This window comes from Manacus candei, unplaced genomic scaffold (assembly GCF_025592945.1).
Source record: "Manacus candei isolate 608988 ecotype Guabito, Panama unplaced genomic scaffold, ASM2559294v1 h1tg000023l, whole genome shotgun sequence".
NCBI lineage: Eukaryota > Metazoa > Chordata > Aves > Passeriformes > Pipridae > Manacus > Manacus candei.
The window spans coordinates 7,558,495-7,585,319 of NW_026138071.1; the positions used below are offsets into that span (position 1 = coordinate 7,558,495).

General features: G+C 58.8%; 2 protein-coding genes and 1 long non-coding RNA gene across 3 annotated transcripts; 1 reads left to right on the top strand and 2 right to left on the bottom strand.

Moving 5' to 3' along the window:
• The first annotated feature begins 1,896 nt into the window (after window positions 1-1,896).
• On the top strand, window positions 1,897-5,705 carry LOC127471199 (uncharacterized). Its single transcript, XR_007904588.1, has 3 exons — window positions 1,897-2,102; window positions 4,047-4,173; window positions 5,608-5,705. It is a non-coding gene; the product is annotated as an uncharacterized LOC127471199 (long non-coding RNA).
• On the bottom strand, window positions 3,446-9,019 carry FEV (FEV transcription factor, ETS family member). The gene is made up of 3 exons (XM_051787903.1): window positions 8,671-9,019; window positions 7,625-7,699; window positions 3,446-5,193 (listed from the first exon to the last, which is right to left on the bottom strand). Exons 1-3 carry the CDS (start codon window positions 8,720-8,722, stop codon window positions 4,682-4,684), a joined length of 639 nt encoding a protein of 212 aa, XP_051643863.1. The 5' UTR covers window positions 8,723-9,019; the 3' UTR covers window positions 3,446-4,681.
• A 3,893-nt stretch (window positions 9,020-12,912) lies between these two features.
• Window positions 12,913-16,023, bottom strand: CRYBA2 (crystallin beta A2). The gene is made up of 5 exons (XM_051787904.1): window positions 15,991-16,023; window positions 15,222-15,395; window positions 14,657-14,798; window positions 13,470-13,612; window positions 12,913-13,142 (listed from the first exon to the last, which is right to left on the bottom strand). Exons 2-5 carry the CDS (start codon window positions 15,380-15,382, stop codon window positions 12,995-12,997), a joined length of 594 nt encoding a protein of 197 aa, XP_051643864.1. The 5' UTR covers window positions 15,383-15,395; window positions 15,991-16,023; the 3' UTR covers window positions 12,913-12,994.
• Between the last annotated feature and the right edge of the window lie 10,802 nt (window positions 16,024-26,825).

A 26,825-nucleotide genomic window follows, 5' to 3' on the forward strand; every position in this document is an offset into this window, starting at 1 on the left:
ATCCAGGCTGGGTGGAAATCTGCAAAAGCTCTGCCTGTGCCCAGGGTGGCCCAGTGGTAGTCATGAGACTGAAGGAGGTGGGATGACAGACAGTTTGGTCTCCACTGTAGCCAAAGCATGTCTTGTGGCATTGCCTGGCTGATGGGTTTGGGACTGAGGAGCATAGACTGGGGACAGCTCTGTGCTGGGAAGCTGGGGCAGGCGAAGAAGGGGAACCAGATACCTTGGAGCCCTGCTGTGATGGTTAATCATTCTGCCACAGAGCCTGGAAGAGCAGAGGGCCAGGGCTACATAGTCTGGGGCATTACCTCCAGCTCAATGAGAGCTGAGCGTGGAGGTCACCCTGTGCTGTGTTCCCCGCCTGTCTCACAGTCCTTTGTCACCCCCAAGGACTGAACTCCTTGGGGGATAGCAAGGCAGCACCAAGCTGTGGCCCAAGGCAGTCATGGGGAGTGTGCTTCAGGAAGTGAGTGCCCCTAGGATGGAGTAGGGGCTTCTCCCTCATCAGAAGTCCTGCATTAGAGCATAATCTGGCATTAGCACATTAATCCAGTCCTCCCGCTACTCAGCTACTGCCCTCGGCAAAGTCCAGCCCAAGGTCTCAGTGTACAGCTGGGCAGCAGCAGACCAGGACACTGTCTCCCTGGCAGCCCAGAGAGCTGGTGGCAGCAGGGATGAGGTTTGGGTTTATGGTGGCAGTACAGCCCCAGCCCTTGCATGCTGGCAAGGAAGAAAGCAGCATCTTTGGGAAGCATCACATTTTGTTCCTTGGAGGGACTTTACAAAGGGTTTTGAAGCCTGAATGCCTGTACCTGCAGGCTCTGGCTGAGCCACACTAAGTCGTGAAGCATTTTGCAGTGAGCCACGCCAAGGGAAGGTGGCGTCTGGAGAGAGGATGTGAGTCAGCAGCTTGGGGGTAGGGGGCTGAGGAGCCAGCACAGCCAGGATGTGGAGAGGATGAAATAAGTGGGAACTGGGAGAGCTGCAGGGAGAGCAGAGGTAGGCAGAGAGGCAGCTGATGTCCCCTAGGGAAGATGTGGCATGGCTGTGCTGCAAAGGCAGCATGAGAAATGAAACAAGTCGTGACATAACTCTGCTAAAATAGGAGATGGAGTATTCAATCCTCCCTCTGATCCATTACTGTGTGGCTGGGAGACTTTGGGGAAGTTGGAGGGGTCCCCCTGTTATGCTGGCAAGAGGCTAAAACCTGCCCTCTTGACAGGTAAGCAAAGCCAATACAGAGACTTTATTTATTTTTTTTTTTTAAGTAGGGAAAAAAATCCTTTTGTCTTTAATCACAGGGCAGCAGAAGAAGCTGCTGTGCCGTAGCCTCTGCTCCCTCACTCTTCCTAGTGCAGGCTGAAGCCCTTTGGGACCGTGTTTCCCATCTCACCCTGAACAGGGCACCCAAGGACCCCCTGCAGGTAGGTCAGAAGCCCATGGATGCACTGGGCCCATGCACCTCCTGCCAGCCACCTGAGACAGGCTGCCCACCCAGCTGGTACGTACACTCCTCTGCCAGGGATGGTGCTCCCACATCAGCCCCGTGGGCTGGGCACCCCCAGTCGGGGCCAGAGACGATGCTCCACCAGACGCTGTGCGGGGCTCGGCCCCGCTTGCCCATTGGCAGGATTTTGCTGCAGTCTGCTCCGAGCCGGCAGTTTTGGTGACTGAAGAAAACTGCAGAAAGCAGCACCTCTGGCAGGCTGGGTCAGGTGGGGCTCTGGGGAGGGGGAAGCTGAGTTGGGTGAAAGTGATGCTCTGTTCCCCCTTCCGATAAGCACAATATGTCATGGGGGGGGGGGGGGGGGGCGGCTCCCAATGGTGCCTGAGGATGGGAGCATCCCGAGTTGCCATGGTGACACCGGCTGCGTCCACAGGCAGGCGAGAGCATCGCTGATGCAGTCCCGCATGGGTGTCCTCCCCCTTCCTTCCTGGCTGCCGTCCCTGGGGAGTGCAGGGCTGGTTCCCGGCTTTTGGTGTGGCACCTTGGGGACAGAGCAGTGGGACTGTGCCAAGTGAGCTCAGATCAGAGCAAAGCAAGCCTTCAGCTGCAGGCTGTTGCACTGGGTGTGTGCAGTGGTTTCCCCTCTCCCAAAAAGGTAACTCCCCCTTTTCCTCAGCATGTCTTGCCTCCAATCCAGCAGGGACCCGGATTGCAGGGTCGGGAATGAGGAGGGGACTGGAGTCACCTGGGCTTCCCTGGTGCGGGCACTGGCAGAGGGACACGAGGGGTGGGGACAGGGAGGGGGAGAAGGGAGGAGCTACTAGTGACCCACATCCCTTAATCCGTGTCCTACCCTGCGTCATGCAGTTACCTAAGCCCTGAAGCGGCTCCACCGGCGGGGGCGCAGCCCTCTGCCCCGTCTCTGAAGGAGCCAGTTGAGACCAGGGGAGCCAAGGGCTCATTTTGCCCTTGCAAAGCCAAGCTTGGGGGCAAGGGGTGTCTTCAGCCTGTCTTCACACAAGTTGCGTGGGGGTAACTACTCTTTTCCCCCTCACTTCACCTCCTGCCGTCCTTGGGAACCAGGCTGTGCAACACTCAGGGACCCTGGAGGTAGGGGCGGCCTCTCTCTCTCTCCAGTCCCTGCAACTCCTTTCCCGTACATGGGCTCCCAGCTGGCAGCATCGGGCCCCCCCACTTCACAGCCTGAGCCCTCCCCAGAGGACACACTGACATCAGATCCCACTCCGTTAAGCTGATTAGGGCAATGAGGATGCATCGAAGCAGATGCCACCAAGGCTGTGAGAGTGACCAGACCCTGGAGGGATGCAGAGGGGGCAGCATGAAGCCCCCAGATCTGTGGGCTATTGTGATCTCAGGCATGCAGAGAGAGGGGCTGGGTGCTGGCCACTCCCTCCATGGGCTGGGTATGGCTCCCCCCTATACAGCCAGTTTGATCCCTGCTGTGAGCCCGGCACCCGTCCCTGGCACCCTGGGTCCTCGATGGCAGTGAGATCGGGAGCAAAGCCTCAAGGAAGGGGACAAGCAGAGGGCAGTCCCTGGGCCCACAGCAGCCACTGTGGGCACCAGTGGATCTGTGGGCATGTTCTTGGAGCCAGGCAAGCAGTGCTCTCCCGCTCACCCCTGCGTCAATGTCACACATGAGCCTGACCTGGCACAGGATGTGGCTGTGCTGAGCCCAGTGCATTGCCCCAGACTGGTTGCACGGGACTGTGAGTCACAAGAGATCCAGCTCCTGGCATCCCTAATTTGCCTGGATAACGGCAGGATGGCAAACATCCTGCCAGGCCAACTGCATCTCCTCTTTGCGTCCAGTTGCCACATCCCCTTGCCAGCCTAAGATCAGCTTATGTGGGCTCCCTGGAGGGGTGACTCAAGTAACCCAGAGGTTTCCAGCTCTGCCCTGTCTCTTGGGGTTTATAAGAATCAGACGTGATGCCTGGAGAAAAGGTGACACAGCAGAGTGGTGGCATCCTCCACACCCCAGTCCTGAAAGTGCTCTGGCTCAGATGGGAAAGGATTTGCTGAGTGGTTCCCCCACTTGCCAGCTCCCTTCAGACAGGAGAGGACACAGGTCACAGCACCTCTCTGTTTTATTGAAGACCAAACCCACCCCCCAGCCAGCGTAGAGCTCAGTGTGCCCAGCTCTTCTGAGTCTGCTGAGCCAATGTCCTGCTCCGGAGGATGGGGGCAGCTCCTTGAACCCAGGGGGAGACCCAGGGCTGCTCCTTGGTTCCTGGGGCTCTCAGTCCTGCTGTTATCCCTTCTCCTGCCCTGCCTCCCACCCTGCCTTGTCCCTGGGGATGTTCCCATCTATGGAAGGTGTCCCAACCAACCCTGCATGTGAGGGGCTAAAGCCAGAGTAAAACTGGAACAATAATCTTGGAAGTGACGAGCAGGACACAGGCTCATGTGCAGGATGTCAGGACCATCTGTGGTGTGATCCTCAAGCGCTGGGGAGAGGGCAGAGTTGCAGGGACCAGGCTGTGTTGCCTCCAGGCTCTGGTCTTGCCCTGAAGACTGGCAGTGCATGCCTGTCACACCTGCCCCTGGCACCTCCAACACCAGAGCCCTGCCCCAGGTAGGAATCAACCCATGAAGAAAATCTGCTCTTCAGACCAAGGCTTCTCCTGAGGTGTGAAGGAAGCTACCATCAGCAGGAGGTGTAGGAGGGATGGAAGAAAGGAAGACTTTGGAGACATAGGTGAGTGGACCAAGTGGTCAAGGAAGGTCCCCTTTCCTTGCCCCTGCTCAGTGGGAACCTCATCCATGGATGCAGCTGCCCCAAGGCCCCAGCTCCTGACTCCTGTCTGCAGGTAAAGGGGTGGGGCAGGCACAGGCTGGGGGTAGAGCTAAGGATATTCAGGGAGTAGGCAGCATGTTGCAAAGGAAAGGGGGTGCACAGTCCCTGCCAGGAGTGGAGCTGATAGTTATTCCTTCCATTCACACCCTGCTTTAGGTATCCACATCTGTTCCCAGGATCATGGATACCTCCTCATCTTAAATTTAGATGGCTTCTCTCCTCCAGCCACCCCTATCAGGGAACTAACCCAGCTACCCTGCAAGAACCTCCCACCCTCCCCACCATTCCAAATTTAAAAGGGGGCAAGTGAGAGCAGGGCACGATCCCACCCCCCATCCCTCCCCACTGAGTTCCCAACTCCACAGCCCCATGCTGCCAGGGACAAGGAGTGTCCACCTGGCACAGCTGAGCCTCTAATGGTAATGGTTGTTCATATTGTTGAGGTGGGAGGCTGCCATGGCACTGAATGGAGCTGAGGGCTGGAGCCCGTGCCCGGGGTAGAGGGATGGGCTGGAACCAGGCCAGTAGGAAAAGCTGGCTGGTGTCACCCCAGAGGTCATGAGGTTGAGTTTGGAGATGCCCGAGAAGGGCAGCGGTGCCAGGTTGCCCTGAAATTTGTAGAGGGTGTGATCGGGGGTGGCCGGCTGGCACACCTGTGCCAGCCCATGGAAGTCGAACTTGTAGGCGTAGCGCTTGCCATGGACCTTGGTCATGATGTTCTTGTCGTAGTAGTAGCGCAGTGCCCGGCTCAGCTTGTCGTAATTCATGTTGGGTTTGCTCTTCCGCTCGCCCCAGCGCCGTGCCACCTCGTCGGGGTCGATCAGCTTGAACTCCCCATTCGTGCCTTCCCAGGCGATGCAGTTCAGGTTGGCCCGGTCCGAAAGCAGCTCCAGCAGGAACTGCCACAGCTGGATCTGTCCGCTGCCTGCAAGGCCGAGCCCCGGAGAGGTTAAAGCTCCCTCCCAGGGCACAAGGTTAGGGACAGGATGTGCCCCAATTCTCCTTGACCCACTGCTGTATTGCCCCCTCCCGTGTGGCCCCAGATTTAGGCTGCACTTCATTGCATCTTCCCTGCTCTAGAGATGCAGAAGGTGGTAACAAGGTTATGTCTCCTTTGCAGCATCCCTACTCCATCCTGCCCCTCAGGTAAGAGGAGGAAAGATGCCCATTCACCTTGTGATGGGGTAGGAGTGCTCAGAGGTCAAAACAGGTTGCAGTGGGTCTGGATCCAGGGTCTCCACATCCCTCCCACCCACATTCACACACCACTGAAGACAAATACCTGTTTGTTTGTTTTGGTGAGAGGACATGGCCTTTTTCTTTCATCTGGAGCCCCAAGAAGGAGATATCTTGGAAGTACTCAGACTTAACCCAGCACAAATATTCCCCACTGCCACATCTGCTTGAAACTGGGCTGGTGTCACAGCACAGCCTCTGCTCTAGAGGCATTGTACCCTGTGCTGATGTCTCCATGGTGAGCTGAAGTCAGGGTGCAACACTGATCTGAACTACGCCCCAGAGAGGCACAGATAAGTATAGGAGAGGGAGAGAGGAGGACAGGGCAGGACCTGCTGTGGCTTTGAATCGGGCATCAATGTTCCTTATTTCCAGAGGAAAAGTGTCCTCTCTGAGCCATGGCCATTGCATCTGCAGCTTACCCTGAGGAGTATCCTTGGTGGGTGCCCAAGGTGCCCCTGTGCCAGACTGCACACACTGGAGCCTGGCACACCTGGACGTGCCCATGGTGAGGCACAAGGACAGGCTTCATTGTGTCTGGCCAGAAGTCACAAGAGGAGAGGGTCCCTGGACCTTTGGACGAGGAGCAGTCCTGCCACTGAGATCCAGCCCCTCTGCAGAGCAGCCCTGCACTTATCTAAATACCTTGCCCTACCCGATCTGAGCAGCAGCCATTGCACATCCCTGCTCCTCGTCCCAACCCTTGCAGCACAGTCTCTTCCCACAGAAGGGGGCACGTCTTTGCATTTAATACTTCTCCCTGTGCTTTTCTACCATTATTGTGTCTATAGGTGCTTGGATCCCATTCAGAGGTTTAGCACCTATGACCCCTGCAGCAAGCAGTCCCATAGCTCAGCTACATTTCCCACAAAGAACCACCTTATCCTACTTATCTAACACCCACCTATTTTATCTGGTGCTCCCCATTTCTTGCCCTGGAAGGAGCAGGGAACAGCTGTTTCCCATCCATCCCCATCTCACCAAAACCAGGTTAGACATCCTGATCCAGGCAGATACACCCCAGTCTTTCCAAGGTGTTGTGTTTCCTAATCCCCCATCCTGGGAAGAAGGTGGGAGTCTCTCCTCCCTGGGAGAGATCCCTGCAGCCTTTGCCTCTCATTGCCACAGCCTCCACCCTGGGCTTCAGCTATCTCCCAGTTGTGGCTGTTCCACCCCATGCAAGGAGGGCAGGGAGGTGTTGGAGGGTGCAGCCGGGTGGAGTGCTGAGGCTCAACCCTGACTGCCGCAGGGTGCCGTGATAATACACCTGGCAGCTCCCCGAGGAAATATCCAGGGATCCAAAAAGGTCCTTCTCACTGCATCACTGTGCACCGAGTATGGCTAGACAGAGTCCCCAGTGCAGAGGCAAAAGAGTCTCCCAGTCCCAACTTTCCTACCCCTACCACCACTAAATCAGGGCTCCCCTTTTCCTGCTCAGAGCAGCCCCTTGTCAACTGTCTCCTTGCAGACAGGCAAGCTACATGGCCCAAACACCACAGTGCTGGCCCCACGATGCCCAGTGCTGCTGCACTCCCCAGCAGGCTCCAAGCTGCTCCCTCACCAACACTTGCCCATGCCTGTGACCCCTGCGTGGATTTCTCCAGACGGGGACCCATAAATTCCCAGACCTGCCCGAGCCCCAGTCCTTCACCGGCAGCTCCCTCACGGATGGTGTCTCAACTCACCTCCCCACTCTCAGGAACGGGTCTCCCGAGCCCGGATTAGCTCGCCCCAGTCCCGGGCTGGCTGGCAGTTCTCTCCCCGTCTGATGTCCCGAGCAACTGGGGGACCGGAGCTGGGACCCCGAACTCCCCCCGCTGCGGGGCTCGGGGGGCCGGGTTCCCCGCTCCCCTCTGCTGCCACGGGACGGGGTCTCCCGGCCGTCGGGGCTCTGTGGTTTCCCCGTAGGATTTGGCAGCGGAATGCTCCCAGCCCGCAGCAGCAGGGAACGGGGGCTCCGCGGCGGCCGTGTCCCGCATGGGCAGTGCCGGGCACACGAACGGGAAGGGGTCCCCGGTGGCTGCGGGTCGGGGAAGAATGCATGTGCCCCGGGGGTCCCCACTCCGGGCCAGCTGAGGGGAGCGGAGCAGGTGCAGGGGAAGGGGCAGCGGTGCTCTTACCTTTCTGCACGCCGGGGCTGAGAGACCCCCATGCCTGGCTCTTCCCGTCTTTGAACAAAGTTTCCCCTACTGGATCTGGGGGAAAAAAGTGGCGCGGGTGGGGGTGGCGGGGGGCTGGAGCCAGGCGGGACCGCGACCCCCCGGCGCCCACCCGCGGGCAATGTCCTTGCAGCCCCCGTCCGCTCCCCCTCGCTTGCCCCGCCGCTGCGGCGAAGCCAGGAAACGCGTCCAGGAAAAAGGAAATCCGATTTCCGACCCAGCCGGGGAAGCTTTTAAATAGGAATAGAAAATCCCGTGGGCTGGGGTAGGGAGGAGAGAAGGAGCGAGGGAGAGAACTGCGGGACAGGGGGACAGGGAGAGGAGACAGGTGAGCGGCAGGATGGGCAGCAGGATCGGCGGGTGGAAGGAAGGATGACTGCTGGCGTTTGGGGAGCGGACCGCTGTGAAAAGGAGAGATAGATGGAGAGATGGATGGAAGGAAGGAAGGAAATGGGTGGATGGATGGAAGGACAGAAGGGAGGTTGGATGAGTGGGTAGATGGAGGGAAGAAAGGGCGAGAGGTGAATGGATGGAAGGAAGGGTAGGTAATTGGTAAGATGAGGGCAAAACAGGCTGATGGAAGGGACAGAGGGTAGACAGAGGGATTGGCTGGTAGCGGGGATGGAAAAGGGGGTAGAGGGATAAGTGGGTGGGGTGGAAGGATGGATGGAAGCACAGGGCAAGGATGGGTGGGTGGAAAGATGAGTTGGAAGGAGAGAAGGGTGGATGGAGGGATGGAAGGACAGGGGGACGGTGGGTGGATGAAGGATGGGAGGATAAGTGTGCAGGCATGGAAGGCTGTGAGGGTAGATAGAAGGGATGGTTGTGGTGCTCGAAGGCAGGAAGAGAGAATGGACAGAAAGAGAGAGGAGAGAACAGGGTGGGCTCTGGAAGGAGACAGGGCAGAGAAGCGTCCCGGGGCCTCAGCGGGACAGGGCGGGCAGGGGCTGGGTGCTGTGCGGTGCACGGCGCAGCGGTGGGGCAGCGGCCGAGGGATCCGCCCGTACCTGGCAGATACATGTTGAGCAGCAGTGGCACCGCTCCGGTGCCGTGTCTCATGGCAGCTGTGGGGGCGGCCCGAGGGCTGCATGTTTTAATATTCCTGCCCCTATTATTATTATTATTATTCCACTTTATCAGGGAGCAGCTGATGGCGAATAAATGGCAGCGGGACGGGCAGGGGACGGGCAGGGGCCGGGGGAGGCGGAGGAGGGGGAGTTTCCAGGCAACTCGCAGGGGCTCGGGGCCCCGGCTCCAGCAATTTCCTCCACTGTAATTAAAGCGGGCGCTGCCCCCCCTCCCCCCGCTATCGGGCCCGCATCAGACTTTAATCACGGCCGCGGGTTTCTATGGAGAGAGGCTCGGGCCGCTTCCTGCCTCTTCCGCCTCCTTAACTCTTCGCAAACACGGCGCTGCCATCCCAGCTAGGAGCGGGCTCGGACACTGCCTGGAGACTGCCCGGGCCCGGCCTCCCACCAGCGTCCCGCTCGCTTCCTGACCTGCCGACCGGACAGCATCCTCTTGGCCCTCTGCATCTCACAGCACGGCATCGGCATCGGCGTTGGTGTCGTCCCACCAGCATCTGGCTCTCTGACCCACCTGTGCTGCCAGCCATGAGGATCCGTGCCTGCCCCTTTCCCAGCTTCAGCATCATCATCAGAGTCTTGGGGTCTCCTTGCAGTTCCCAGAGCCCTGGGGTGGGGCCATCTGGGTCCCCACCAGGTCTGTCCAGCTGTGGGACACTGGTGATGGGATTCCTTTGTGGTGCCCAAAGTTTCAGGGTGGGTAAGTGCATTGCCAGCAGTTCATGGCACCAGGTTGTACCACAGGTTTGCCACCTTCCTGGCTCCTCTGTGCCCTTCTGGACAGTCCCTGACTCAGGGACAGTTAAGCCTGTGACCAACCCTGTCCCAATCTGTTGCTCACCTTTATTAGGATCTGTAGAAGTTGGGTGACACTCAACACCCCCCCAGACCAGGATGGTCCTATCTTCATTTGCTTGTCCTGGGCAGCCCTGGGTATTTTCTGAAGACAGGAAGGCAATTTGTGGAGAAATGTGCAATGGAGAAAGATGATCCCAGCTCCCAAAAGACACATCTGTCCATGTTTTCCCCCATCATACATGGCTCCAGCTGCTATATGCAGTTTTGGGGTGCTCTCAGAGGCTCTGTCCCCCTGGTCAAGAGTAGACCCTCCACCAGGACCCCACAGCTTGACGCAGCCAGGCAGCGTGTCAGCAGCTTACACCAGCTCTGCTCCACGAGTCCAGTGCTGTACAGCCAAGACTGCAACCTCTCCTGTGGTGTTTCATTGATGTCTAGTAACAGGACAAGCTCTTATGCAGGACTTAGATGAATTTCTTGAAAGTGATCATTGCAAGATATGAACCTAATGGAAACCAGAATACGGCCATGCCAGACCCACGGTTATTATTAATACTGTAGCCAAAATGTGTCCTGCATAAAAAGGTGAGCGATGCTCAGCTGGGCTACCACAGCCCAACAAGGCCGATGGGGGGGGGGGGGGGGGGAGAGGGGGGCAGCACCAAACGTCCTCCGGGGGGGGACATCCAATACGTTTAGGAAACAGGGGATCCCATGGGTGCTGAGCAGGGCTCCAGGTGCTCCACCTCTTCTGCCCATTAGGGACAAAGAGCAGATACTGGCAGGGGGAGACATGAGCAGACACGATGGTACTCCCCCCGCAATTCCCCACAAATCCTGTTTAGATGTAACAGCCCTTTAAAAGTTTCTCTTCTTCCAGCTTGTCCTCTGAGCTCCCCCCGAACCTCACAGTGGGGTGTCCCAGCTCTGTAAAGCCCAGCAACTCTGCCTGCTCCCCCCATCCCTCTCCTCCCCATCCCTCCAAGTGCAACTCTCCCAGCAGCGGCTCTGCAGCCTCCCAGACTTGCTTTCGCTGCCTGAGTCACTGGAACGAACCGCAGGCAACGGAAAACAAGCCCCGGAGACAGCAGGGTGAGGTGGGGAGGGTGCCAGACCCGCCGAGCCCCCGGCAGCCCGGGTGACTGGGATCCTCCTCCAGCAAACCTGGATGGTGGAGGGCATGGATGGGGGGGTCTGGGCTGAAGGACACCGCATCAAGCCAGAGTGGGGGGAGGGTGGAAGAGGCAGAGATCAGGCTGAGAAGCAGGGTTAGGGTAGTGGGAGCTGGAGTTGGGGGTGCTTTAGAGGGCACTGGGGGTGTGGATTCCTAGGTCCCTGGGAAAGCCAGTGAGTGGGGAAGCTTAAAGTGGGTGGTGAGGGGACTGGGGGCTTTTGGTGACCTAGGGGCAGAGGGGTGCAAAGGGGCAGGGAGTGTGAGATCCCAGGGGCCGGGGATCTCTGTGTCCATGTGGAGCTTTTGGGGTCCTGAGTGATGTGACCTCAGGTTCATGGGGGAGCTGGGGCAGACCCAGAAGATGGGGGAGGGAGGGTATATGAGAAATCCAGAGAACAGGGACCCATGTCCATGGATGAACAAGGAATTGGGCATCGGGTCTGTGGGGGATCTGGAAGATGAGGGTTCAGGTCTGTGGGGCTCCTGGGGACAGAGCCTGGACATGTGGAGTGCCTAGCTGGCAGCAGCTGCAGGCCCCTCTGGCTGCAAGCAGGCAGCCTGCCCCCTCCTCCCCCCCAGCACTCCCCCCACCCCAGATGGAGCAATAAGGACCCCAGACTTTGCAATGACCCCCACAGCCTGCCCCTACCCCCACCCACTGCAGGTGCCCGGGAGAGCTTCACCTGTGAGCCGGCGTTGTGAAGTGGAGCCAAGCTGACGTGGCTCTGTGCTGGCTGCACCTGGCCAGGTGTGCCGGAATGTGTTTGTGCAGGGGGAGAGGCCATGGGGCAGTGGCGGGGTGGGGCTAGCAGGGACATGGAGGGGACAGGGTAGGGCTGGGGGGTGCCCTGCAGCTGGGACACCACGCAGAATGGGGACACACAGGTGCTGGGGCTTCTGCATGGCCACACTGGGGTGCAACAGGAAAGAGGACGTGCAGGGACACGCTTGTGTGCACACTCATGTGTGCAGTTCACACACACATGTACATATGCTGACACACATGCCAGGATTGGGGTCTCTGCACAGGCCTGGTTGTGGGGTGTGCACACATACACCCCCAGCCCAGTTCAGCCCAGTCTTCCAGCACCCTTCTGGAACACTCCTTGCCCCAGGTCAGGCATGCTTTTAGCAGGGTGGGCACTGGAGAATCTAGGCATTTGAGCCACCCACCAATGTTCCACCATCCTCCCATGTCCTTGGTGTGGAGAGCACCTCGGGACCAGAGGCCTGTGCCTCAGGAGGGCTTCAGGGTGCTGGAGCATGATGGAAGAGGAGAAGGAGGAGGAAGGAATGTCCTGCATGCAGGGAGAACCTGGGAACAGGGGGCCTGCACCCTAGGAGGGTTTGGGGTGATGGAGTTGGAGGAAGAGGAGGAGGAGGTTGGGAAAGGGTGCTGAAGGAGGAGGAGGAGGCTGGGTGGGGCTCCCGGTGTCCCGGAGCCGAGCCGGATATTGGCACGGATGTGCTGGCGTGGCAATGCTGGGGGAGGACACACACACCTGGGTCCTAAGCATTCTGGGAGCATCTGGGAGCATCGAGCTAAGTCCCCTACCAGCTGCAGAACACTGCCCTGAGAACCTCCTTCCCCTGACCCCTGCACCACCCACCTCCCTCCCCCAGCCCTCTCTGCCAGTGTCCCCAACCCTGACAAAACTGTGGTTACCCCATTTGTGTAAATGTTCTCTCCCATCCCCCCCACCCCTGCCCCAGATGACTCCTATGCTCTTCCTCCTTCCCAGGCCCACTGCAGGCAGGAATCTCCTTCTCTCTTCCAGAGAGAAGCAGGAGGTGGTGATGCAGAGAGAGGGGACCATGAGCTCACAGACTTTGTAGCAATCACCTTCCCTAGCACTGATCCTGGGAGGACAACTGAGGGCATGGCATCCCTGGATGCCTCTTACCAGGCCACAACCCTCCTGGATACCCTCTCCCAGCTGCAGCCCTTTCTTTGCCAAGCAAGTTCATGTTTTCCCAGCCGGAGCATCACAGCATTGGAACTGTCCTGCATCCCCTCTACTCTTTGTGTGTGGACCAGAGGTGGGGTGCAGGGAGCTAAGCCCAGGGTGGAGGTGGCCACAGGCCCAAAACCTCCTGGAGAAGGGGAAAACCCACCTTCCACCCCTCAGAGGGTCTTCCCAGTGTGGCAGCCCCCTGAGAAGCAGAGCAGAGGCAGAAACACCCTTTTTTTTGACAAATGCCTTTATTTGCTACCGGATAGAGGTCTATTGCACAGCAGCCTGGAGGCTGCAGGGCATTCAGCCCTGCCCCTGTTCAGTGCTGGACGCGGCGGATGGATTGGATCTGGTTGGTGTGGGCCTGGCTGCTGTATTCATTGTACTTCTTGAACTCGCCGTTCTGTCTGTCCCGCTCCAGCACGTACTGGTAGCCCCTGTATCCCGGGTACTGGTATGCCACCCACCTGAAGGCAGACCCCTGGCTCAGAGCCCCAGGCCAGATCCTCCCCTTGCCTCCCCTCCCCTTTTTTTCTCTTTCCTTCCTCTACCCTCCCATCCCAATCCCAATCCCAGTCCCATCCCATACCCACCCCATTCCATCCCTCTGCTTGCCCTGGGAGGAGAGAGACAGAAAACACCTCATAGCTTGGACTTTCAAGGAAAAGGTAGCAGGAAGGCATCCCTTCCTTTTGGGGTCCCCCTTCCCCATCTTGGGGTTATGAAGGAGGGAGGTGCTTGCTGAACCCCTGCTCTCAGCCCCCCCAACTCCCCGCCCTGCTGGCAGGACTCACGCTCCGGAGTTCACTTTGATGGATGCCACCTCCTTGTTGCCCCAGCCCATGGCTTGCAGCGAGGGGTAGTCGTCGCTCAGCTCAAACTTGTGCCCCTGGAAGTTCTCAGCCTCGTAGAGTATGGCTTTGCTGTCATTGTGGTTCTGCAGAGGGTGATAGCTGAGGGTCAGCGGGGATGGGTTGGCTTTCACAGGGATAGGGGATTGGCTTCAGGGTGACATGCCCCAAGGCACTGCAAAAGGCCTAGGACCATGCCCAGCTTTGGTGCAAGGCACAGGGATGCCCTTCAGCCTGTCACCCCCTCACTGGAACACCCCATTGCTGCCCAGAAGATGCTAGTCTCATGTTCCTGTGGTCCCAATGCACAGCTGCCAGTGAGGGTGACAGTGGCTACAACCCCTGAACCCACATGGGCTCCTGCCTTCAGCATCCTCATGCTCCCCGAGGCTGCAGGAGGATTCAGGGCAAGGCAGGCTGCTGAGACAGGTCCCTTTGGCTCTGTGGGGCCTTGCTGGGTCCCGGACACCGAGGGGTTAATGGCTGGGACACTGAGCGATGCGGCACTGTCCCCCGTGCCCAGCCCCCATACGCATCTATCTGCACCGAGGAGCAGTCCTGCCAGTAAGGAGTGATCTTATCGCATCCCCTTTATTAAAGCCCGAACATATCTGCCTGGTGATTATTAAAAGTTGGGGGGACCCCCCCGCTCAGAGGCGCAGACGTGCCGCTGCTGCGAGCACCAGTGTCTCTGCAGATGGAGCGATAGAGCTGCGTCTGCCTGGGCACGGCTCAGGTACCCTGGGCAGGAGGGGGATGGACCCTGGACCCTGAGCATCACTGCGGTCCTGCCGGCTCCTCTCTGTTCACCCCATCCCTGGGTATCAGGGCTGGGGGACAAGACCTGGGGACCTTAGTCTGGAAGGTGATGCTCTAAAGCACAAAGCAGAAGGAGCTGGGACAGTGTTTCAGCCTAAATTTTAGCCCTAAAAAGCATCTCAGGATCACTGCAGGGAGGTGGGAGCAGGTGGGTGCAGCTACTTCTCCACCTTATAAGCACCTCTGTGTGCATTTCACCCCTCCATCCCATGTCCCTGTAACTCATCCTCCAGTCTGTCCCTCCATGCTGGGCTGCCAGAAGGAGGCTCTGCCTGCCCCGAGCCCCCCGCCACGGTTTCCCCGTAACTCACTGCGCATTTGATGGGCCGGAAGGAGAGGAGGTGCTCGGTCCGGTAGCCACTGTTCCCACTCCAGGCCTCCCACCGGGGATAGTCACCCTTCTCCAGGATAAACTGCTGCCCCTGGTACTCAGGATACTCGAAGCCTACCCAGCTGGAGGGGAAAGGAGGAAATCCCTCAGGGATGCGTGACACAGCCCCCAGGACCAACCAGGGGTTGCCTTCTCCTTCCCGTGTAGGGGACAGAGAAGTCCTGGCAGGTTGTGGGTCTGTCACAGAGGTTGGGGTCCTTTCTGGCAGCAAATGTCCCTTTTGAGAGCAGGACCCCTCTCCCCAGAGCCACTCCATTGCCTCCAAGCTGTGTCTTGGCTCGGCAGGGTTTCCCTGCTTAACAGATGGGGAAACTGAGGCATCACACAAGGAGCGCAAGCAGGAAGGTCTCACAGTGAGTCTGTGTCAGAGCCAAGGAAGGACTAGGGTGTTTTGGCTCCCCAGCAGCTCCCAATAGTCCCCTGGGAGCAGTGAGTTTGCTGGAGTGGGGTGTGCCAAGGGGCCGCGGGGCTGACAGGGCACTTACGGGCCAGACTCCACCTTGATGGAGCGGATCTTGCGGAAGCCACGCTCCATGATGCTGGGGCACTCCATGAGGAATTCGCAGCGCTTGCCCTGGAAGTTCTCCTCCTCCCACACTGTGATCTTGTACTGCCCCAGCGTGTCCATGGCTTCACTGCTGGTCATACGTGTCGCTCGGCTGCTGGCATAGCCCCACGCATCACCCCAGGGCAGGTGTCCACCACCCGCTCCCAGCCACTCTGCTGCCTGCCACTGAGTCTGGGGTGCCGGTGGTGCTGCCCTTACACGTCCCATGCCACTGGCCCCTCACCCTCCTAGCCTGGTACGGGGGAGACTTCCCACTCCCCTTCCCTTAGTGGTAGGGTATCTCTGTCTGGTGAACCCCACGTCGCAGGGGGAACTTGCCATGCCCCATTTTTTCTGTGTGATGTACCCAGGACTGCCTCAGTTTTTCTGCTCCCCAGCTCCCAGTGATAGCTCCGGGAGTTGACTGGGTGCAGTGGCACTGTACCCGGTGCCAGGAGGCGGCAGTGACCCCCAACTCAGGCACGGGTGCGGGTGTAGCCATGGGGCAGAGCAGCCCGGCTCTTTCATCCCTCCTGCCAGAGTCCCTCCTGTGCCCACACAGGGCACCCCTGCTGTGCCCACACAGCACCCCGCCACTTGCCCTTCCCCGCAGTGTGCGATGGGTGGGGGGGCTTGATGTGGGGGGTGAAGGGAGCGTGGCAGCGCCTGTTCAGTGGGGGGCTTGGGGTCTCACAGCTGGTACTTACTTGGTCGGCAGGGCAGGGCACAGAGGCGAAGGTGGCGGTGCCGGCGCCGGCTATTCCCCTCGCCCTTTATAGGCGGGCGCCGAAGTGCCGATGGTGCAGGCGATCAGGGCGCTGTGTCAGCAGGCAGGGGATGGGGGGGGACGGGGTGCGCACCCACCCCAGACTCCGGCTGTCCATTCCACTTAGGCAGTGTGGCGAGAGCGGCCCCCCCGCGCCCAGCGGGGCTGACAATGAAAGTGCTGGGCTGTGTTTGCGCAGGGGCTCAGGGCACAATGGGCAAAGGGCCTGACGCACCGCTTTCCTTTCTGCCCCCGGACAATGTCCCCGCTTGGCCCAGGGATTAGGGACCCAGCCTTTCCCAGGGCACCCACAGCCTTTGCCAGGGTTGAGGTTGGTGGGAAGGAGGTGCCAGGGTGAAGCAGGGATTTGCCAGTAGGGAGCTGAGGGGCAATGATGTCCTTACGCTGGGACACAGGGCTCACATTGGGGATGCTTCTGGCCCTCTGCCTGGGGCTCTGCCACCATGGGTCCCTCCTCCGGCCAGGCTCTGCCTTGCATGTGCCAAGCTGGCAAGGGAGGGATTCAGTTTGCATGGGTAGGGCTGCGTGTGGTTTGGGAGAAGGTTAAGGTGAGTGAGAGGAGTGAAGGAGGTGCTGGAACAGGCACAACTAGGTCCATCCATGCTCTGCAATGCCCTGCAGGGGTTCCTGTTGACTCTAGACTGGACACTGATGGACCCCAATTACATGATCCTCGCTTGTAATGCCCTGGGCATGTCCCCTGGCTTGACAAAGGGCTTCCTGGGCTCCCTGTTCACCTCCCACTGAGGCAGGGGACACCATGCACAGCAGAAGGGGACCAGCTTTGGGACAGAGCTGTGTCCTTCACCTGGTCAGCAGGGCCAGTTCCCTAACTGGAACTGCATCTTGACATGCAGATATCCCCAGTGCCTCCTACCAGGACCTGGGCTGGATAAGGCCAACACAGGCTGGAAAAGGAGTGCCCTACTGAGCTGTGAAATCCTGGGTCTCTTGGCAGCAGTGTTTCTTGAAGCATCCCTGCACAGTCTGTAGTGAGGCCAGGCACTCCCCTCCTTCAGCTGGACAGGTGCCATGCTGGCCTCTGGGCAAGGGCTGGCCCAGAGCACCCCAAACCTTCCCGTGAAAACCTCAGCTGTTCATGGGGTCCCGAGGATGAGGTCAGCACCCCAAGAGACCTCAACATTGCCAGAGATGGAGAACGCAGTGTGGGCAGCTGGGGGTGGTGTTAGGACGCCTGGCATCAGCAAGAAGCGGGGACTGGGGGGTGACACCCAGGACGAGCTGGGGGCAGGACTCGTGGGTTCTCTTCATGACACCCCCACTGCTCGACGGCACCCCGGGCAGCTTTTCCTCCCCTGCTCCGAAGTTCGGTGAAGGGCCGCGCCGATGCCCGCGGGACCCAGCAGAGGGTGCAGCCTAGCAGCGGTTGGAGCTGGCTTCAGCTCAAGAACGTTAGTGGCCCTGGGCCGGCAACAGGCGCTGGGGAGGCGACCCTCAGCTTGCGTCGCCCTGGATGCTCGTAGCAGGGAGGGGGAGACCCTCTGGGAGCTCTCTGGGGAAACAGAAGATGGAGGGAAGGATGGGGATGGTCTCTGGAGAAGGAAGAGCATCCCGGTGCATCCCGGTGGCCTGGGGACATCTTTCAAAGTGCTGGGGGACAGGTCTGGGCAGAGTTTAGGGAAGCCATCACCTTGAGGTGGGGCAAGATCCAGACCTAGTGCACTGCAGGGTTCCCCCCTGCTGCCACCACTTGCCTGGGCTGTGTGAACAGAGGTGTGGGGCACTGGTTAGTCTGAGGTGCTGTGCAGTGCAGGGGTGTACTACAGAGCCCCAGGACGTGGGACACCAGAGGACATGTGGGCTGTTATGAGTTGTGTGTATGGGGTGTGAGGGGCACTGCATGGTGTCCTACAGGATCTATGGGGTGCTGGTGGTGTGCTACAAGGAGCATGCAAATAGCTCAGTAATCCCCATACAACCCTTTGGATAAAAGCACTGGAGTGAGTAGGGTGTGTGTGTGCAGGACAGAAACCCAGATGCAGATTATGCCCCTTCCTTGCTACTCAGCACATCCCACTCACTGGGATGTGCCTCACCCTCTGCTTGGTACATTCAGGGCACCACATCAGGTGACAGTGGATCAGTGGGGTCTCCCACGAGAAGCCCTCCCCCACTGCTCCCCAAAGTGCTGATGCAGCCTGTCTTCCCTGGAGCATTTTTTGCTCCTCGGGGCAGTCTCTATCACCAGTCAGCATCCCCATGGCTAGGTCACCTGCCAGCCCCCAGCCACACCTGTCCAGCTGGGGACAGGGGCAAGGGGAGGCTGGTGAGGGGGCAGGCAGCAACTCTGCTCAAGGGCAGCTGCTAATACTGGCTGTGGAGCTGGTTAGCGCTCGCACAGGGCCTCCTGCATAGGCTAATTTAATAAGGGCCCCTCATTGCTCCCAGCTCAGCCTGTTCACTATGCTAGCAAAACAGATCAGATTTCTCCATGCCACCGGGCACAGTGCAGCAGCCAAGCCTGGGGGCACAGTGCGAGCACAGGGTCACCCAAGTGCTGCACATTAAGCCCACACCATGCAGCCATGGCCCCTGCCTGTGGGGCTGGACCCTGTGCTTTGTGCAGGCACTGGTCCCAGGATAGTGAACAGCCTGGGGAGCTGAGCAGGATGATAGGCAGCCATTAGGGAGGTGAGGCAGGTGCTGCTCGGGAATCCTGATGCTAATGCCACATTCTGAGACTGATGGCAGCACGCAGCCATTCCCACTGCTGTTATGAGTATCTGGGCTAGCTGACCAAGGCAGAACAGCAGTGTGTAGTCCCGCATCTGGCTGACACTGTGACCCTCTACAAGGCCTGCTAACCTCTCTCTTCTTCTCCTCAACCCTGCTGGGGGCTGGAATGCCACCCCAGGGGGCTGGATGTCTGTGGGCTAGGCCGACCAGGAGCAGATGGAGCTGGTGCTGGCCCCTGTTTGTCTTTCTCCCAGTTGCCTGGTGCTCTATTTGTTCTGGGGATGGCTTCCTGCTGCCAGGGCCAAAACAGGTGGCTTTTATTTGCAGGGTCTGGCTGATTAGATCAGGGGTGTTGTGCTGTTGCCCCCATGCAGCCTCACTGCTCCCTTTTTCCTCTCCTTTCTCCCCCAGTCTCATTTCCCTGAGAAATCATTCTCCTTGGCAAGGATGCAAACATCCCCATTCCCTCCCCAATCATCTGTGCTTCAGGGCTGCTCTGAACATGGCCACGCTAAGATTGGTTAATCCCAGCCAAAATCCCTACTTCCACCTGCTGGGTCCTCAGATCCCAGAGCAGAGAGGCTTGCTGGGATCTCCAGTGCCACTTGTCTCTTCTTGAATCTTTGCTGGGCACACAGGACACACATGTGCAGGCTTTCACCTGCCGCAGAAGCCTCCTTGCACAGGGATCCCTGGCACACACCAGCCACCCCATACACACGTGTCTCCTGTGCACCCAGCCATCCCATCCCTGCAGCCGGAAACTCCCGGGATCGCAAGAGCCTGGCAGATGTTGCTGGGATTAGCTCCCACACAGGCGTACACGCACACTGTGGGCTGCCAGCTGTTCCATGCCTGGAGAACTCCCAGGTACTTGGGCTCCCCTGTGGCAGAGCTTGGCAGGTACCCGCTGTAGCTCCCGCTGAACCCAGGGCAGGATGAGTAGGAGAGGAACCCCTGGGGACCAAGATGATGACTGGTTTCTGCATACTCTCATCAATGACCAGAGAAGAGCAGGGATGTGGTGGAGAGCGCAAGTGGAACACAATGCAAGGGGTACCCACACATTCTCACTCACAGCTGGGTCTTGCAAACAACTGGATGAGGTTGTTATCCATGCAGCACACCTAATCCCAGCTTCAGCTCTCCCCAGGCACCCATGACTCTCAGCCAGCCACCACTGCCCCACTGGGACTGGCTCTTCAGACCTGCCCACCTGCTACCCCCACTGGCACCCTGGCCACTCCAAGTATGCTGCTTACCCCCTCCCTGTGGGACCACGGGTGCCCTGTGACACCCACAGCTCCAGAGGTGCACCTGCAACAACCCACCAAGATAAGGATACTCACAGGGACACATGTTCACCCCGTGCCACCCATCCATGACCTGATCCTGGCTGCCCCCGGTATGGGGGTGTGCTTAGTCCCCAACTCTGCCAGCCTTGCTCAGTCCCCAGGAACTGCTAAGGGAGCTGTGGCCTCACCTGCCTGCTCTCCACTGTTCCCATGGGGACTAATCCTACCTGAAGGTCAGGGAGGCTCCGCCAGCTGCTCACCTCCTGCCTGTGGATTAAAGCCTGAGTGTGAGCAGGTGGCAACTGTCTCCCCAGGCTGGCCCATCCCTGGTATGGGACTGACAACAGCATAAAACCCAGCTAGGCAGCTCTAAAAGGGACCCAAATATGGCAGTTCCCTTGCAGCCTAAGGTGTCTCCCCATCATACCCTACCCAGAAGGGGGTGCCAGGCACTGGGGCAGAGCAGCAGTACTGGGGCAGTATCTGGTCCTCTGGTCCAGATCCTGACCTGAAATGCAGCCAGCTGGTGCCAGCCACTACAACCTCCTGCTTGTTACCATAGGTAACCGCAGCCTGGCACCCCCATGGCACCCCATTGCTTCAGTGTCCTGGAGAAACCTGCTGGCCCCTGCGGAGTGCCCAGTGCAGACCAGTCAGGGGAGTGGTGATGAAGACAGGGAAGCATGCCCACCCCACACTCAGCCTGTCCTGGATGCAGTTGCTGATGCCTCTCCTTAAGTACCTTGTATCATATTTGGAGGGGTATCATGGGTAAGCACAGCTTCCCAGATCCCAGCTTTACCTATAGCACCTAGGGTGTTGCCATGGGGGTGCAGGTCAGGGTTGGCAGCCCCTGGCAGCCTCAGAGGCAGGAGATGCCAGCTCAGCCATTGCCTGGCCAAGGTCCCAGTTCACCCTGGTGCTCCTCCACTCCCTTGTTGGCTACATCTGTAGTGCCAGGTGCCCCAAGCCTGGGTGACGCTCGTCCAGGAGGCAGATGAAAGGCTGGCAGTGGCAGGTCCCCTCCTCCCCCAGCTCTGAGGATCAGCGCAGGCGGGGGCTGAGCCACGTGCTGCTGCAAGAACAGAACATCCTGCCTCGGGGCTCCCCAAGCCAGCAATAGCTGGTCAAGAAGCAGCGGCCCTGGCACCCTGCTCAGTGTCCATCTCCTGGGCAGGTGGCCCATGCATTTCCCCGGGTCACCAGCTGGCCCCAGAGAGAGGAGCCTGATCGCTCACCCCTTCCCTGGATGCCCCGTGGGAGGATGAGGCTGATGTATGCCAAGATGCAGGATTAGGACAAGCTCTGGGTTTTTCCCCACAGCACACTGAGTCCTTCAGCAGGGGTGAAGGAACCCCCTTATCCCTTTTGCTTATAGGGGTTCAGAGGCATTTCTTGGGGCAATGATAAAACATGTCCTCTCACCCCAGTGGATTGTGGGTGCAGGGGGAGGATACCAGACTGTACCTATGCTGTGCCTGATGCTTCCCACAGCCAGGAATGGGCTGGGGTGGGCAGAGTTGCCTGTAGTTTCACAACAGCAGAATGAAGCTCTCCCCTCCACCCTGCCTAACAGATAGCAATAAGCTTGTCCCAGAGCCAGTTGGACTGAAGACTGCCTCTTCTCATGGTGTTTATTTGTGGGAGATGTGTGGGGTGGACCCATTGCCTGGGGACGATATCTGAAGCTACAGCCTGGCACAGGGAGCGCAGGACCCCAGCACAGAACCAGGGCATTCCCTGTGCTCTCTGCCCCAGGTCTGCCCTTGGCCAGGAGCAGGTTGACTGGCTGGAGACAATCATGGAGTGCTCAGCAACACTCTGACCTCCAACATTAGCCCCTCCCCAGGGACACAAGCAGTCTGTCTCCTTGTGCAAATTGGCTAGGTACCCAGGGTGGTGCTGGAACAGATGGATTTTCAGTGGTAGGGAGCCCTTGCTCTGCCTGGGCACCTTCTCCAGGTACAGCAGAGCTGTGACAAACAGGCTGGGTGGGGGACAGTCGAGGTCTAGGGGTGCCTACACCACCCTAGTTCTCGGCCTCTGGGGCGCCCACGCAGCCCTGTGTGCAATGGCAGCTCTGGGCTGATCTGCTCCAGGGTGCTGGGGTGCAAAGGACAACCAGCTGCCTCTGCCACATCCTGGGGCAAAGCAGTGCCTGCCCCAGGATGGCACACCCCATCCGGGCTGGGCAGGACACACGGCACCCTGCGGGCAGCCAGCAACAGCGCACACCTCTGCTCACACCCACACCTTCACCCGATGCACACACACCAGGACACAGAGTAGCGAGCACAGCAGGGCGCAGCCAGCGCCACACGTTTAGCTCAGCAGGAGCACACACACATGCACACACAGGGCAGCGATACACCAGCTCTGCCCTGCCTGCCAGGGAGGGCACACAGACGTGTGCACAGCAACACACACATGTTAAAACACATATTCAAATGCATAAGCGTGCATGCACTTACACGCCTCTGTGCAACTACATCTATGTGCAAGTGCAAACCTGGGCACTTGTGTCTCCCCAGTGCTCCTCCTGGTTCAGAACTGTGCCATGGAAATCCCTAGCACATGTTCCAAGGTCCCCAAATCCATGCTACTGGCCACGCAGAGCCTGGGATTGGGTAGACAGCACCACCCAGCACAGGCAGCAGCACCCCACTGTGCCTCATCCCTTGCCAGCTGGTCACAGCCCTTGGCACCAGCGCTGGCTCTGATGTGGTGGATGTGAGTGTTTAAAGCCCCTAGCTCTGCCAACCTGGAGGAGCAGCTCACCCTTGGGTGCTAACCCTGCCAAAGGGCCATACCCCAGCCAATACAGCCCACAGGGCAATGTGGCTTCCTGGGGCTACTTCCAGCTTTGAAGGGTGTCATGACTTCCCAGTGCCACTGCAATGGCAGAGCTGGGACAGGGAGAGCAGACTGGGAAGATGGCGGGGAGGGGGGATTTCTAGTGCTGCTTCTTGAGGCTGTTCCCTTCCCAAACTGGGACACACGTGATGCCCTGGGCACATTCCTGCTGCTGGTGCCAGCACAGGGTCTGGCTTTCTGGCTGCAAAGCCAACAAATTGCTTTTCTGGAGTATCTGGGCTATTATCTACAGGTTGGAACATGGGTCCCATGGTGTACTGGGTCATGCTAGGGAATAAGACAGCCCAGTGGTGCTTGAGCCACCAAGGGAAAGCGGGGGTGGCATGGTAGTATCTCCGCAGCCCTGCTCTGCCAGATACCATCTCTGCCAGGCTCTGCCCCCACAGGAACACACGTGCAGTGACTGGAGCACATGGGCAGCAGGGTCTGGCTTTGCTCAGAGTTATTAATTGTGTTCTGTTTGATCCCAGCCTGAATGGGGCAGCTGCAGGGGGTTGTGCATATCAGGATATGTGTTGTGCTTTTGCAGCTTTTCAACTTCGCCAGGACTGGTAGAAGAAGACACAGAGCCTGGAGACATGGCCCCAAGGGGCCCATGACCACCATGATGGTCAAACACCATACCACCTGGAGGCTGCTCCTGGGCTAGGATGCACACTTAGCTCTGGAGAGATGCAAGGAGTACAGCAACCTCAGAGATGCTCTTTGATTTTGGTCCTTTCCTACACCACCTGTTGGAAACTTCCCAAGCATCTGCCCAGACAGGGAGCCTAGGAGGTGCCCCACCTCCATCCCTTGCAGGGGCACCCCAAGGAGGCTATAGGGCTCTCCTGCTCCAGGGCAGGGGCTGCTAAACCTTGTCCTGTGCATAGATTGGATGGGGGTGAGGGAAAGCAGCAGGAATGTTCCTGTCCCTCTGCACACTCCTGAGCTCCTTCACCCTCAGCCTCTCCTCCACCCACACTGGGTGGATGGGCTAAGCTTTCACAGCATTTGCAGAGAGGCTGCAGAAGGGCTCAGGATGCACCTGTAAACTGAGAGCATCCCTGAGTGTAGTGGGACCCGAATGGGATCCTGTGCTACAGAAACGCCTGTACCTGAGGGCGAAGCAGAAGCAGCTCAGGGCTGACAGAGAAATCGCTGGCAGAGCAACGCACAGACAGCAGGGAGGTGGGGGATCTTTCCACTCCCAAACAACATCCTGAAGTGGGAGGAAAGCAGATCCACTGCTGTCCCATCTCCTAGCTCTCTATCACTCCCTGCAGTCTCCATGGTGCTTGGAGCAGCCCTGGGCTCTGAATGTCTTCACTGGCTGCAAGGGAACAGGGATGGGATGGGAAACGGGATGGGACAGGAGTCCAGGTCAAGCACTAGCGCTTTGAGAGCAGGGCAAGCAGTGGGCAGGGCTATCCTGGAAGAGAGTCACCAGCTTGCCAGAGTCACCCCCACATACCCTTCCACAGCAAGCGTAGGCAGAGGATTGCCATCAGCAGAAGCTGGCACCTGGTCTGCAGGCTGAGGGTGAACAGCAGGCAATACCTTCCCTAGGAAGGGCTGGTAAGTGCAGCTCCTGGGAGTGAACCAGGGCAGAGGTGTGCAGGAAAGGATGTAACATCCCTCATCCTCTGCCCTGATCCCCACTGCCGGCTCCTACCTTTACTCCCCGCTGCACTGTGTCAGCAGCTAAAGCTCCCTTGGTGCCAGCAGCTAAAGCTCCCTTGGTGCCAGCAGACCATTGAGACCTACCTGGGTGCTTGGCAGAGCCTAGCAAGCTCCACCCATGGACAGAACTGTGCCAGGGCTCTCTGTGCCTGCCATGGCTCCACAGTGCTGCTGGGGCCAGGCTGCCCTTCTCCACAAGGCTGCTGTAGGCAGCAGTCAGTCACACAGGCTGGATGCGTGTGTCTAGCATGTTACATATGCCTGTCATGCCATGGGCACATGGACATGGGTCTTGCATGCCACAGCCTGCAAAACTGAGTGCCAGAAATGCCTTGTATACCAATGCCACATGAGTCCCGTGTCCTGCACATGTGTAGGTCCCATGGTGTTCGTGCATGCTGCGTGTGGATTGCATCATCTGTGTGCACTGCCTGTCCATCGCTTCACGCATGTGCCATACACAGGTCAAACGCTGCATGCATGTGTTTGAGTGAGATTGCATGTTGTGCGTGTCCCTTGTGCGCTCCGCTCCCCACCTGGGCTGTACGTTCATCCTGGCATGCGTGCTGCACACCTGCTTGCACATCCTGCGGGGGTTGCAAGCACGCATGTGCTCCCTCCGTGCGGGCGCACGGACACGCCGGACACGCAGCAGCGGAGTGCGGTGGTGCGGTGCGTGAGCGCCAGCCGTGCACTTGCAGATGGGCTGGACCTGCCTAACGCGAGCCGAACGAACAAAACGTTCAGGTCAGGTCTTGCACGTGGGGCTCGACGCCAGGCAAGTGCAGAGTTGCTCCGAGTTTGGATAGTGTGGGCTGGAGGGGTGCACTGCCATGCACTGTTGGCAGCCCCTTCCACACCCTTCCTCCCGAGCTGGGTCTCTCCAGGCTGGGAGCCGGTGTCCTTGCTGCACCCGCTGCTCCAAACCAGCTCCTCCGGGGGTAAAGTCTGGAAGGTAGATGCTTGACACCTGCTGCCTGGGAAAGCCAAACAGAGCAGGGGCGGGTTAAACTGACACGGTAGGGTGGGAAAACAGGGAAGTGAGGGAAGAAAGGAAGGAAGAAAGGAAGAAAGTAAATGGAGGAGGGGAGGGGAATGAAAAGGATTGGAAAATACAGGTGAGAGAGAAGGGAAGAGTTAAGGGAAGGGGACAGGCTGGACAGTGTCCCCTGAGCCCATCCCTTTCCTCCACAGAAGTTCGGGGGTGCGACCAAGCTCCCAGTGCTTGTTCCAGGGAAGCCCCCAAGATGTTCTCCATGCCCAGAGCCCTGCTCCCAGCCAGGCAGGCAGGACCCTGGCCAAGGTGTGCTGGGCTATAGCAGCTCACCTGGCTCCGGTGACACGCTGGCAGCTGTCAGGTGAGCGGCTTCACCTTCCCCTGCTGGCTCACGAGCAGAAAATGAGGGTGACGCTGGCTGGATGGGGCTTTTATAGTCCTGATAAAAATAGCGCTGGCTGGCCGATGATCGGGGGGCCGGAGAGATGTGACTGAGCAGAGACAGGCGAGAGGGCTGGGCTGGCGGCAGCGAGCCTTCTCCCCAGCACACCTGTCACAGCTCTGTGTTTGCTCAGAGCAAATATTGACCCAGGGAAGGCAGGCTGGGCAAGGGAGGCGATTAGCCCACCAAGATTAGAGGCAGAGCAGGTCTCTATGCAAACTCTCCAGGGCTGCCTTTGTTAATGGGAGCCTGATGGGCTGATAGGAGTCAGGAGCCTGGGTGCTGGGGTGGTGGGGAGGAGGAGGTGGGGGGGAGAGGAGGAGACATTCATTAACCTGCGCTGGAACAACACCAGCTGTCACTTTTCCACCCACCTGCCTGGCTCACTTTGCAGCAGGGGGTGAGAGGAGAGCAGGGGGCCTGGGGAAGCAGGTGTGAGGGTACCCTACCTAGGCAGCTCTAGGATGGCGGTGGCTTGCTTGCAGTGTTTTGGGCTGCTGAAAGGTGAGGGAGCACTGAGATTTTCTGAGGGCAGAAAAGCAAATCTAGTACCTACCCCAAGCAGTCTGACACTGAGTGCCAGTTACAGCAAAGACTCTGTTGCCCCCACCCCAATCCCCCTACTCATGCTGCAAATCCCCTGGGCACACTATGGTGATGCTCACACTTCATTTAGAGAAGCCCACAGACCTCTGAGCCAGGCAGCAAAGCAGAGCTCAACAAAACTACCTCTGCTCGCTATCTTTGGGAGTGTTCCCAGCATGGCCACGCGGGCCAGGAGCCAGCTG